This window comes from Chiloscyllium plagiosum, unplaced genomic scaffold, assembly GCF_037043375.1.
Source record: "Chiloscyllium plagiosum isolate Xiang-an unplaced genomic scaffold, Cpla_swu_hap1 HiC_scaffold_22, whole genome shotgun sequence".
In the NCBI taxonomy this organism is placed as follows: domain Eukaryota; kingdom Metazoa; phylum Chordata; class Chondrichthyes; order Orectolobiformes; family Hemiscylliidae; genus Chiloscyllium; species Chiloscyllium plagiosum.
Genome location: NW_028270160.1, coordinates 66,845,443 through 66,859,563, shown reverse-complemented (window position 1 = coordinate 66,859,563; position 14,121 = coordinate 66,845,443). Strand labels below are relative to the sequence as shown.

The window sequence follows — 14,121 nt, the reverse complement described above, 5'->3', positions numbered from 1 at the left end:
TAAACCTGTATAAGGTTACCCCTCAGCCTCCAACATTCCAGGGAATATAGTCCCAGCCTATTCAGCCTCTCCCTATAGCGCAAATCTTCCCACCCTGGCAACATCCTGGTAAGGATTCGGAGAAGATTTACAAATTTAATAACATCCTCCCAATAGCACAGAGACCAGAACTGAACGCAGTTTTCCAAAAGTGACCTAACCAGTATCCTGTACAGCTGCAACATGATACCCCTAGTGCTGTTGTCAACGTACTGAGCAATAAAGGGAAGCATACCAAACACCTTCACTATACTGTTTGCCTGAGACTCCACTTTCGGGAAATATGAACCTGTACCCCAAAGTGTCTTTGTTCAACAACATTCCCCAGGGCCCTACCATTAACAGTATACATCCTGCCCTAATATGCCTTAACAAAATGCAACACTCACATTTATCTGAATTAAATTCCATCTGCCACTCTTCAGCCATTCTGATCCATGTGTTTGAATGTCACTGTCCACTATACCACCATTTTTGGTGTCATCTGCAAACTTTCTAACCATACCTCCCTATATTCACATCCAAATTATTTATATAAATGACAAAAAGTAGTGGACCCAGCACCCATTCTTGTGGCATACCACTGGTCACTGGCCTCCAGTCTGAAAAGCAAACCTTCACAACCACCCTCTGTCTCTTACTCTGAAGCCAATTTTGTATCCAAATGTAATCTAATCTTGCTAACCAGTCTACCATGCGGAACCTTGTTGTGAATGCCTTGTTGAAGTCCATACAGGCAACGTTCCCCACTATGCCTTCTTCATTCTTCTTTGTCATTTCTTCAAAAAATCCAATCCAGGAAGAGAAAAAACATCAAGAAGATTCAGAGATTATAGCAGCCAGGAGATATTCACTGAAGCTTCCAACTCTTCTGAGACTCCAAGAGCTTCTGATGTTACTCAGAAATCCTAATCTGTGAGAGCTGGCCCCAACCAGGCTGCTTCCACTATTCCAACTTTAAAAAAAAATCCCAAGGCATCAGAAGTTTTTTACTTTCTTAGAGACAGCTCCGCACCTCTGCCTTACAATCTCTCTCCAAAAAAAAACCAAAACACAAGTGTTTGGATAAAAGAGGATTTCAGCAAGGCTTTTGACATGGTCCCACACAGAACCATGGAATCCTATAGCATGGAAGCAGGCCATCTGGCCCATCCTATCCACACCGACCCTCCAAAGAGAATCCCACCAAGTCCCATCTGACACCCTGACCTTAAACCTGCATTTCCAATGGAAAATCCATCTGATCTACACATACCTGGACATTATGGGTAATTTAGCATGGCCCAACTAACATAGGAAACTGATGAAAATGGTGAAAACATATGGGATCCAGGGTAAGTTGGCAAGTTGGATCCAAACTTGACTTAGTGACAGGAGACAGAGGGTGATGGAACAAGACTTTGTGTGACTGGAGCTTGGTGTGCAGTGACATAATACAGGAATCCGTTCTGAGTCTCTTATTGTATGTGATATTCATAAGTGATGTGGATGAGAATGTGGGAAGGACGATAAGTTTGTGGAAGACACAAAAATAGTGGTTGATAGCGAAGAGGAAGGTTTTAAGTTATAAGAGGATATAAAGAAATTGGTCAGATTGGGCAAATCAGTGACTGATGGAATTTAACACTAATAAGTGTGAGGGGATGAGTTTTGGAAAAAGTAACAAGACAGGGGAGTATTCGTGAATGATAGGAAGCTTAGAGAAAAAGGAGAGGGGATCTTGGTCTACTTGCCCACAAATACCTCAAGGTGGTTAATAGGGTAGAACATAGAACATTACAGCGCAGTACAGGCACTTCGGTCCTCATTGTTGGTTCCACAGGTTGGAGCAATCTGATGCCCATCTATCCTACTCTATTCCATTTTCATCCATATGCCTGTCCAATGACCATTTAAATGCACTTAATGTTGGCAAGTTGCAGGCAGTGCGGTCCACGTCCCTACTACTCTGAGTAAAGAAACTACCTCTGACATCTGTCCTATACCTGTCACCTCTCAATTTAAAACTATGTTCTCTCGTGCTAACCATCACTATTAGCGGCTCTCACTGTTCACCCTGTCTAACCCTCTGATTATCTTATATGTCTCAATTAAGTCACCTCTCAGCCACCTTCTCTCTAATGAAAACAGCCTCAAGTCCCTCAGCCTTCACTCATAAGACCTTCCCTCCATACCAGTCAACATCCTAGTAAATCTCCTCTGAATCTTCTCCAAAGCTACTCATCTTTTCTATAATGCGGTGACCAGAATTGTATGCAATACTGCAATGCAGCTACACCAGAGTTTTGTACAGCTGCAGCATGATCTCGTAGCTCTGAAACTCAATCCCTCTATCATACGTCGTCTTGACAACCCTATCCGCTTGACTGGCAACTTTCAGGGAACTATGTACATGGACACCGAGATCTCTCTGCTCATCTAGACGACCAAGAACCTTACCATTAGCCCAGTATTCTCTATCCTTGTTGCACCTTCCAAACTGAATCACCTCACACATTTCCGCATTAAACTCCATTTGCCACCTGCAGCTTATCTATGTTTTTTTGTAAGCTGCAACATCCTTCAGTACTATCCACAACTCCACCGACCTTAGTGTCATCCGCAAATTTACTAACTCATCCTTCTAAGCCCTCATCCAGGTCATTTATAAAAATGACAAACAGCAGTGGCCCCAAAAAGGGTGGTTAAGCATATAACTGAGTGTTCAGGACTGGCATGTTCCAATAAAAAGGAAGGACAAGAACAGCAAGGTAAGGGAACCTTGGATGACGAGGGACTATGTAAATTTAGTCGAAAGGAAAAAAGTAGCGTATGTAAGGTTTAGGAAGCTAAAATCGGACAGTACCTGTGAGGAATATAAAGAAAGGATATAACTCGAACAGGGAATTAGAACGGCAAGAAGGGGCCATGGCAAGTGGGGTTAAAGAGAATCCTAAGGCATTCTATACATACATTTCAAAAGAAGAGGATAACTAGGGAGAAGAGCAGGATCACTCACGGATAAAGAAGGGAGCTTTTGCTTGGAGGCAGACAATGTGGGTGAGTTCCTAAATGATTACTTTGCGTCGGTATTCACACAGGAGAAGGATGCAGAGGATAGTGAGATTTGTGTGGAGCATGCTAATATGCTTGGGCTTTTTGAGACCAAGAAAGTAGTAATATTGGGTCTCTTGAAGAGCGTTAAGGTGAATAAATCCCCAGGACTCAATGGGATCTACCCCAGGTTATTGAGGGAGAGAAAAGAGGAGATTGCTGGGGCTTTGACCAAGATCTTTGCATCTTCGCTAGCCACTTGAGAGGCCCTAGAGGACTGGCGAGCAGCTAATGTTAAAAACTGAATGAACTATGGATGCTGTAAACCAGAAATAAAAACAAATTGCTGGAAAAACTCAGCAGGTCTGGCAGCATTTGTTAAAGCAAAGATTGAGAGCCTAGATGTTATGTTAGTGCTGTACGGAACCTTGGTTATGCTGTAGCTGGAGTACTGTGTGAAATTCTGGTCACCGCACTGTAAAGATGTGGTTGCATTGGAAAGAGTGAACAGGAGATTCCCTAGGATGTTGCCTGACATGGAGCATTTCAGCGATGAAGAAAGGCTGGATAAGCTTGGGTTGTTTTCCTTGAAACCGAGAAAGTTGAAGGGTAGTAGCGTTATCACGTATAAAACTTTGAGGGACAGGGTGGAAAGGAAACAGTTGTTCCCCTTACCCTGAGGGTCACTAACAAGGGGACAAATGTTCAAGGTGAAAAGCAGGAAATTTAGAGAGATTTGACAAATAGCTTTTTTTCACCCAGAGGGTGGTGGGGTCTGGAATACCCTGAGACAATAGTTGAAGTCTTTTTTAAAAAAAAATGTGGATTAGTAGTTGAGATTTCATTACATTCAAGGCAATGGAACCAGTGTTGGAAAGCAGGACCAGTGTAGGTTTAGCATGGTTTTGGTGATGCACGCTCAATCCTGTATTAATTAGGTTAGCAGAGCAGAGATAAACAAAGTTAAGTTACATTAAAAATTGTTAATTGTTGTTTAAGTTATAAACTTGGTGTACAAGATCTGTTATTTGTGAAGTTTGATTAGGAATAATTGGGCAGTTTAGAGGGTAATTGAATGTTTTAATTTCACAGTGTTGCGAATCCATTGATGGTGAGGTGGATTTGGTTTGGCTTGCTATCCTTATGTCATAACAGATGGTGAGACAGGGTAGGGAGGGTAGGTTTTGGTGAGACTGAGGGAGCAGGGTGAGATGGGGTATGGAGGAGTAGGATTGGGTGAGACTGAGAGTTGTAAGGATCTGAGAACCAAATTCTGTTTACATTCAAATTCCTGATTTAACGATGTCACAAAGGTTGACTCAGAATGAACCAAGCTCCTATCAATACCTAAAGTTAATCTGACAAATGTCCCCGGGCACCCACTGACTCTCTCCTGACTCCTACTGGAAGCAGAGGAATCTGCAGGACATGGAAACTACTGCACAGTCAAAACTTGCTGAAAAAGAGTCCATTTTTGTCCAGGACCCAGAGGAGCTGCAGATAATGCGGTATTTCAGGGACTAGGACAAGGCCCTGTGGAAGGGGAAAGGGAGACTAAGCGTTGCAACAGCTGGTGAATGCTGATTCTCGCCCTGGGGCTGCTAGCCACGGTCAGTACACTGATTGGGCTAAATGCAGACTGTAGAACAAACTTAGTCCTGCAGGCCCAGTCTGAATGTTGCACTGAGTGTTCTAAAGCTCAGCTTAAACTTACAGGCTGTCTGTGTTTTCTTGAGCAGCAGCTTTACATGGAAGGTCGTTTGTGCCTCGCTGCCGCCAATGTAATCATCAACCAGGCAGGTGGAACATCCTCAGAATCTCCTGCTGAGGAAAGTAAGTTTCATTATCCAGTAATGGTTTCATATTATTGACAAGAATGCATATCAGCAATGTTCAGAGCCTTTGAAGCTTCAACTATGGAAGTGTTTTTCCAGTTGTGTGCTGTGTCCTCTCTAAATGCGCTCCTGAAGCAGCATGGACTCTGCCCAATCCTAGAATGGTATGATCCTTATCTCATTTTCACAGTTTCTGTGAGAATACTTCATTTTTGCAATGTCCCAGAGCTACTTGTAGTGACTCATGCCTTTTTAATCTCAAATTATCCAAAACTGTTTAGAGATCACTTCCTCCAGTCTTTACTTGATGGGTGACTTGCAGGATGGATGATACTCCACAACCACCTGATGAAGGAGCAGCGCTCGGAAAGCTAGTGCTTCCAGTAAACATTTGGACTATAACCTTGTGTTGTGATTTTTAACCTTGCAGGTTGGAGTCATTGAGAAACACTAAACATGTCATTTATCTGCACATAGGTGAAGAGGAGAGAGACCATCGTGACCAGCTCCAGCAGAAGAGGGCAGAAATAGCCCGGTGTTGGATAAAGTATTGTCTCAATCTGCTGCAGGACTCGCGCAAGCTGCTCGAGGTATCTGCAATGGGAAGATTTAGTAACTAAAACTTTGTGTTTCTCTGTTACAGAGAAAAACCTGTGATCTTAGTGATAGGGCCTTAAACTTCTATAAGATGAGCTGGAGAGTGTAAGAGGACAGCATTCCCTTGACTTCCCTGAAAAAATGGCTAAGAATTGGGGAAAATTTGCACAGTATTCCCGCAGGATAAAGACATTGCATCTGGAGATTTCAGATGGGATGGTGATGTTCTATAGCATGTTAATACTAGTAAGGAAGAAATATTAGCTGTTTTAGCAAGCATAAAAGTGTATAAATCCTCAGGGCCTGATGAGATGTATCCCAGGCTGCAATGGGAGACAAGGAAGATTGCTGGGGTGCTGGCGGAGATATTTAATACTTTGGCCATTGATGAAGTGCCAAATGATTTGAAGATAGTTAATTTGGTTCCTTTGTTCAAGAAGGGATGGACCAGGTAATTACTGGTCAGTTAGTCAGCGAAATGGATTGGGATCATCAGGAAGAGTTGAAAATCCAATTGAAGAAGGAAGAGGAGGAGAAGGACCAGAGGAGGAAGAGCGCTGTGTTATTTGGATCCAGTGAAACATTTGATCTGATCCAGTTTGTTGAGGAGAAGGTGAGCTGCATTTACCTTGTAGACTTCAGCAAAGCTTATGTAGGACCCAAAGAATTCTTTCATCTCGATGACCACAAATGTGATGGAGCATTAGGATCACAGTTTATTATTCAAGGCCGTGGCATTTTTTGAAGAGGACCAAGAGAGGCATTGTCAGGTGCATAAGAAGCGCATTGACCTGCCAGAAACATTGGTTGGCCAGTTAGTCTGACGTCAGTGGTAGGGAAATTATTGAAAAAAATTTGAGGGGCTGGATTAATCAACACTTGGAAAGGGATAGTCAGCACAGATTTCTTTGAGGGCGATCCTGTCTGATTGATTTAATTAATTAAGTTTATTGAAAAGATGACTAAGTATATTGATGAGGGTAGTTTATTTTTTTATTTGTCCATGAGCTGAGGGCATCACTGGCTGACCAACATTTATTGCCCATCCCTAATTGCCCCAAGGGCAGTTGAGACAGTCACATGTAGGCCAGACTAGGTAAGGATAGGAGTTTCCTTCCCTAAAAGACAGTAGTGAACCAGATGGGTTTTTCCTGACAATCTATTCATTGTCATCATTAGACTCTGAATTCTAGATTTTTTAAAATTGAATTCAAATTCCACCATCTGCCTTGGTGGGATTCGAACCCAGAACATTATCTGGGTCTCTGGATTAACAGTCCAGTGATAGGCCACTAGGCCATCAACTCCTCCCAGTTGTGATTTATATGGATTTCAGTGAGGCGTTTGACGAGATCTCACTTTGTTCCAACGGCTCATGGAATCCAAGACAAAATGGCAGCCTGCATCTAAAATTGGTTTGCAAAGAAATAGCACAGCATAGGAACAGGCCCTTCAATCAATGATATTGTGCCAAACATGATGCTAAAGTAAACTAATACCTTCTGCCTGCCTATCCCTCAATTCCTTGCATATTCATGTGCTTATCAAAAAGACCATGAAACGCCCTATCATATCTGCCTCCACCACCACCCCTGGCAGAGCATTCCAGACTCCTACCATTGTCTGTATTTAAAAGAATACTTGCCTCTTACATCTCCTTTGAACTTTCCCCATCACCTTAAATGTGCTGCATATTTCAACTCTGGAGGAAAGGACTCTGACCATCAACCATGTCTATGCACTTCGTAATTTTGTAGACTTCTGTCAAGTCTGCCACTCCATAGAAAACAACTCGAGTATTTCTAGTTTCCCTTATAGCTCAGACCCTCTAATCCTTGCAATATTCTGGTAAACCTCTTCTCCACCCTCTTCAAAGCCTCCACATCCTTCCTGTAATGTGGTAATTGGAATTGAACGGAATACTCAGTGTGGCCTAATCAAAATCTTATAAAGCTGCAACATGACTTCCTGACTCTTGTTCTCTATTTCCCACCGATAAGAACAAAGATGCCATACGCCACCTTAACCAATATTTTGTGGCCACTTTCAGGGAGCTATGGACTTGAACCCCAAGATACATCAATGTTGTTCAGGGTCCTCCCATTAACTGCATTCTTTTCCTCAACATTTGCTGTGCCAAAGTGCAGCACCTCTCCCTTACCCAGATTAAGCTCCATCCACCATTTATCTGCCAATAACTGGAACTGATGTGTATCCTGCTCTGTCCTTTGACAACCTTCAACACTTTCACACCTCCATTGATATTTGTGTCATATGCAAATTTACTGACCCAGCCATCTGCAGTTTCATCTAAGTCATTTATACATGGTCCTAGTCAGCATTAGTCACGGTTCTCTAGCTTGAAAAACACATTACTACTACACTCTGCCTTCTGTGGGCAAACCAATTCTGAACCCGAGCGACGAGGTTACCACGGATCATTTGCACCGTAATTGTCTGGATGAGCCTACCATGAGGGACATCTTCGAAAGCCTTACTAAAATCTGTGTAGACAACATCCCCTGCTCCACCCTCATTGATCAACTTTGTCACCTTGAAAAATTCAATCAAGTCAGTAAGATATGACCTGTCCTGCAGAAAGCCATGCTGACTGTCCCAAATGTGTGTAAATCCTGTACCTAAATCCTGTTTCCAACAGCTTCCCAACCACCCATGTGAGACTCACAGGCCTGTAGTTTCCTGGATTATCCCTCTTCCCTTTTTTGAACAGATGAACAACACTAGCCACTCGCCAGTCCTCTGGGATCTCTCCAGTGGCTAGCGAGGATACAAAGATCTTGCTCAAAAACCCAGCAATTTCCTCTCTTGCCTCTTGCAATAACCTGAGACAGATACCATCAGGTAGAAACAAAATACTGCAGAAACATTGGCTTGCTGTCTCTCCATAGATACCATTGGGCCTTGGGGACTAAGATTAAGGGATGTTTTTCTTGATTGGAAACCTATGACCAGCGGTGTAGCACAGAATTTGATGCTGAAACCCTTGCAGTTTGCTATGTACATTAATGACTTCAATGTTAAGATAGCAGATATAATTAGTAAGTTGGCAATTGACACAAAAATTGGTGGCTCTGGTTGTGTTGATCTGGTGGCTGAGGTTGGTCTCAGACTACAGTTTGATATTGATCAGCTGATAAACTAAGCAGAACAGTAACAGGTGGAATTTTAACCCTGACAAGCATGAGGTGATACATTTTGGGAAGTCTAGTAGAGAAGGATTTACTCAGTGAATGAAGGACCCCAGGGAATACTGGGGAGCAAAGGGACCTTACTGTACAAGCGCATAGATCCCTGAAGTGTCAGTATGCGTAGACAGGGTAATGAAGAAGACATACAGTATGGATTCTGAGTAATCCAAGATGGAGGATGGAAAAAAATTGTGGCTGTAAGAGCTGCTTCTTTTTTTTTTTTGAGGTATTTTAGGTGTTGGAGGTGACTTCCTTGAATTTCAGGAGCAGCAATTACTTTTCGAAATGCTGTTGCATTGTTTTCGAACTTTGGGGGGAAAATAGATGACAGCAATTTAAAAAGGATGAAGACAGACAAAGGCAGCGACCACATATTCAGAAAAAGAAACCTACACTGCTGTTTGACACAGCAGTGAATCTGCACAGTAATTGCTTTTGCTGTTTGAGTTCAAATATCTCTGGGCATCAGAGCGCTTCTAGGAAAAATTAACAAACAGCAAAATTCACAGCTAACCTTGGAGGAACCTGTGTGGGAAAGCTCACAGCACATGACCGGGTAAGTACATAGCTTTTAAGTGTAACCTTCCTGTAAACCTATGATAGTGAGAAGAGTGGGTTCTTTCTTGATGAGATCTGTCTCTTAGTTAAATTTTAAAAATATAAACCATAAGTGCAAAGTTAGCCTGGAGCAGTGTTTTTAGAGTACATTTTGGGAATTTTGTAACATCTGTGAATTGTGAAGGAGCGAAGAAGGCCTTTTGGAAAATGATGTGGTCTTCCTGTCGGATGTGGGAGTTTAGGGAGAGGTTCCATGTCACTGATGATTATGTCTGCAGGAAGTGTCTTTGTTTGCAAGTCCTGTCAGATCATATGGATTGGTTGGAGCGACAGTTGGAGGCAATAAGGAATTTAAAGGAGCTGGGGGTACTGAATGTAAGTTTGTTCACTGAGCTGGAAGGTGCGTTTTCGGACATTTTGTCACCATACTAGGTAACATTCACCATCAAGCCAGCAGATAAAGGGGGTGCAATGGTAGTTTGGCGCACTGACCTCTACACCGCTGAAGCCAGACACCAACTCGAAGACACCTCCTACCGCCCCCTCGAGAATGACCCCACCCCCCATTACCAAACCATTATCTCCCAGACCATAGAGAACCTCATCACCTCAGGAGATCTCCCACCCACAGCTTCCAACCTCATAATCCGGGAACCCCGCACCGCCCCATTCTATCTCCTTCCCAAGATCCACAAGCCTGACCACTCTGGCCGACCCATTGTCTCAGCATGCTCCTGCCCCACTGAACTCATCTCCACCTACCTCGACACTGTTCTATCCCCCCCAGTCCAGGAGCACCCCACATACATTCGAGGCACCACCCACGCCCTCCACCTCCTCCAAGACTTCCGTTTCCCCGGCCCCCAAAGCATCATCTTCACCATGGATATCCAATCCCTCTACATTTCCATCCTCCATGACCAGAGCCTCCAAGCCCTCTGTTTCTTCCTCTCCCGACGTCCACAACAGTACACTTCCACTGACACTCATTCATTTGGCTGAACTGGTCCTCACCCTTAACAATCCTCCCACTTCCTCCAGACCAAAGGGGTAGCCATGGGCACCTGTATGGGCCCCAGCTATGCCTGTCTGTTTGTTGGCTACGTAGAACAGTCCATCTTTGGTAATTATACCGGCACCATTCCCCACCTCTTCCTCTGCTACATTGATGACTGCATCGGCGCCACCTCGTGCTCCCACGAGGAGGTTGAGCAATTCATCAACTTCACCAACACATTCCACCTGAACCATCTCTGCCACCTCCCTCCCTATCCTGGATCTCTCCATCTCCATTAATGACGACTGACTTGACACTGACATTTTTTACAAACCCAACGACTCCCACAGCTATCTGGATTACATCTCTTCCCACCATACCTCCTGCAAAAATGCTATCCCGTATTTCCAATTCCACCGCCTCTGCCGTATCTGCTTCCAGGAGGACCAGTTCCACCACAGAACACACCAGATGGCCTCCTTCTTTAGAGACTGCAATTTCCCTTCCCACGTGGTTAAAGGTGCCCTCCAACACATCTCGTCCACACCCCGCACCTCTGCCCTCAAACCCCACTCCTCCATCTGTAACAAGGACAGAACCCCTCTGGTGCTAACCTTCTACCCTACCAACCACATCATCCGCCGTCATTTCTGCCACCTACAAACAGACCCTACCACCAGGGATATATTTCCCTCCTCACCCCTTTCCGCTTTCTGCAAAGACTGTTCCCTCCGTGACCACCTGGTCAGGTCCACGCCCCCCAACAACCCACCCTCCCATCCTGGCACCTTCCCCTGCCACCGCAGGAATTGCAAAACCTGCGCCCACACCTCCTCCTTCACCTCCATCCAAGGCCCCAAAGGAGCCTTCCACATCCATCAAAGTTTTACCTGCACATCCACCAATGTCGTTTATTGTATCTGTTGCTCCCGATGTGGTCTCCTCTACATTGGGGAGACTGGACGCCTCCTAGCAGAGTGCTTTAGGGAACATCTCCAAGACAACCACACCAATCAACCCCACCGCCCTGTGGCCCAACCTTTCAACTTCCCCGTCCCACTCTGCCGAGGACATGCAGGTCCTGGGCCGCCTCCACCGCCGCTCCCTCACCACCCGACGCCTGGAGGAAGAACGCCTCATCTTCTGCCTCGGAACACTTTAACCCCAGGGCATCAATGTGGACTTCACCAGTTTATTCATTCCCCCCCACCTTACCCCAGTTCCAACCTTCCAGCTCAGCACTGTCCCCATGACGTGTCGTACCTGCCTATCTTCCTTTCCACCTATCCACTCCACCCTCCTCTCTGACCAATCACCTTGATCCACAACTCCATTTCACCCATTGTACTCTTTGCTCCCTTCCCCCACCCTCCTCTCTGACCTATCACCTCCATCCCCACCCCAATTCACCTATTGTACTCTATGCTACTTTCTCTCGCCCCCCCCACCATTTATCTCACCCCCCCCCCCCCCACCATTTATCTCACCCCCCCATTTATCTCACCACACTGCCTGTATTCCTGATGAAGGTCTTGTGCCCGAAACGCAATTTTCCTGTTCCTTGGATGCTGCCTGACCAGCTGTGCCTTTCCAGCACCACTCTAATCCAGACTCAGGTTTCCAGCATCTGCAGTCTTCATTCTTACCAACATTATCAGTGAGCCTCCGGTGAAGCACTGGTGTTAGTGACACGCTTTCTATTTGTGTTTACGTTTTCTTGGTTGGTGATGTCATTTCCTATGGTGTTGTAATTTCCTGTTCTTTTTCTCAGAGGAGGTTAGATGGGATTCAAATCGATGTGTTTGTTGCTAGCGTTCCCGTTGTCACTTTCAATAACACAACCTATAGACAAACCAATGAAACGCTCATGGGACCTCCGATATCAGGGTTCTTAGCAGAGGCAGGAATGCAGAGACTCGAACAAACAACTCTGCCAACCATTCAACCCTAACTTAGGGTCCACTACATGGCTGACACCTTCGTCATCACTAAACTAAACAATTATAATGAAGCCTTTAAGACCATCAATATCCTTACTGGCATAAAATTCACAAGATGAAAACCACAACAAACTGCCATTCCTGAATGTCACAGGAGAGCGAACAGCCAGCGTCTGCAGGAAAACAACACATACGAAACTGCAGAAGCAATCATCCTAACACCCTCAAACAAAGCTGCATTAGAGCATTATTTCAGTGAGTCACCAGACACTGCAGCACAGAGGAACTACGAAGAGCAGAGGAAACCCACCTATACAGCGATTTCAAAAAGAACAGGTACCCAATGAACACAGTCTGCCCACTTCTCAGCAACAAACTCAAACAAACAGATAAAACTTGTCCAGAAACCCTAGTCAGTCTCCCCTACTTCAAAGACATCTTGGAAATGACTGCCAGACTACACAGACCACTTGGCATCATGGTAGGCCACAAACCCACCAACACATTAAAACAGTAGCTAATGAACTTGAAAGACTCTATACAGACAGCAAGCAAAACTAAGGAGAATGTAGCAGAAACAGACAAGTTTCTGGAATCAAGAATGATTCTAATGTAGTGAGAGTTCTAAGTGATTGATTGTGATAGGGGACTGTATAGTCAGAGGCACAGACACATGTGTCTGTGGCTGGCAGCGAGAAATCAGAATGGTTGTTGCCTCCCTGGTGCCAGGATCAAGGATATCTTGGAGAGGATGCAGAATGTTCTCAAAGGGGAGAGGGACCAGCAGGAGGTCATTGTACACATTGGAACTAACGACAGGGGAAGGGAAACAGATGAGACTCTGAAGGAAGAATATAGAAAGTTAGACAGGAATTTAAAAAGGAGGTTCTGCAGGGTAGTAATATCTGGATTGCTCCTGGTGCTATGAGCTAGTGTGGGTAGGAATAGGAGGATAGAGCAGATGAATGCGTGGAAGAGGAGCTAGTGCAGGGGAGGAGGATACACATTTTTGGATGACTTCTGGGATAGAAGTGACCCGTACAAGAAGGACGGATAGCATCTGAATTGGAAGGGGACTAATATTGGACAGGGACATTTGCTGCAGCTGTTTGAGAGGATTTAAACTAGTAAGGTTGTGGTGGTGGAATAAATCCAGAGAAGTTATTTATGTGCAACTGAGAAATAAGAACAGGAAGATTACCTTATTGGAATTGTATTATGGACCCCTCAATAGTCAGCAGAAAATTGAGAAGCAAATTTGTAAGGAGATGTCAATTATTTGTAAGAATAATAGGGTGGTTATGGTAGGGGAATTAAAACTTTCCATACATACACTGGGACTTCCATAGTGTTAAGAGTTTAGATGGTGAGGAATTTGTAAGTGTGTACATGAAAATTTCTGAATCAATATGTGGATGTACCTCCTAGAGAAGGTGCAAGACTTGACCTACTCTTATGAAATAAGGCAGGGCGGGTGACTGAGGTGTCAGTGGGAGAGCACTTTGGGGCCAGCGACCATAATTCTATTAGTTTTAAAATAGTGATTGAAAAAGATAGACTGGATCTAAAAGTTAAGGTTCTAAATTGGAGGACGGCCAATTTTAATGGTATTAGACAAGAACTTTCAAAAGTTGATTGGGGCAGATATTTACAGTGAAGGGGATGGCTTTATCTTGAAGGTAAAGGTAAATGGGAAGCCTTCAAAAATGAGATGACAAGAGTCCAGAGACAGTATGTTTCTGTTAGGGTGAAAGGCAAGGCTGGTAGGTGCAGAGAATGTTGAATGACTAGAGAAATTGAGGTTTTTGTTAACAAAAAGGAAGCATATGTCAGGTATAGATAGCAGAGATTGAGTGAATCCTCAGAAGGTTACTAAAAGGAAGAGCAGGCATGGAGCAGATGAGCGCAAAAGA

The 14,121-nt window shown here is 44.3% G+C and overlaps 1 protein-coding gene across 1 annotated transcript in view; it reads left to right on the top strand.

Moving 5' to 3' along the window:
• kifbp (kinesin family binding protein) overlaps positions 1-14,121 on the top strand; it is a 54,645-nt gene that overhangs the window by 34,359 nt on the left and 6,165 nt on the right. Inside the window, exons 5-6 of the mRNA XM_043683141.2 lie at positions 4,812-4,905; positions 5,385-5,497. Of these exons, the coding sequence (XP_043539076.2) occupies positions 4,812-4,905; positions 5,385-5,497 (207 nt within the window). The remainder of the gene's footprint in view (positions 1-4,811; positions 4,906-5,384; positions 5,498-14,121) is intronic.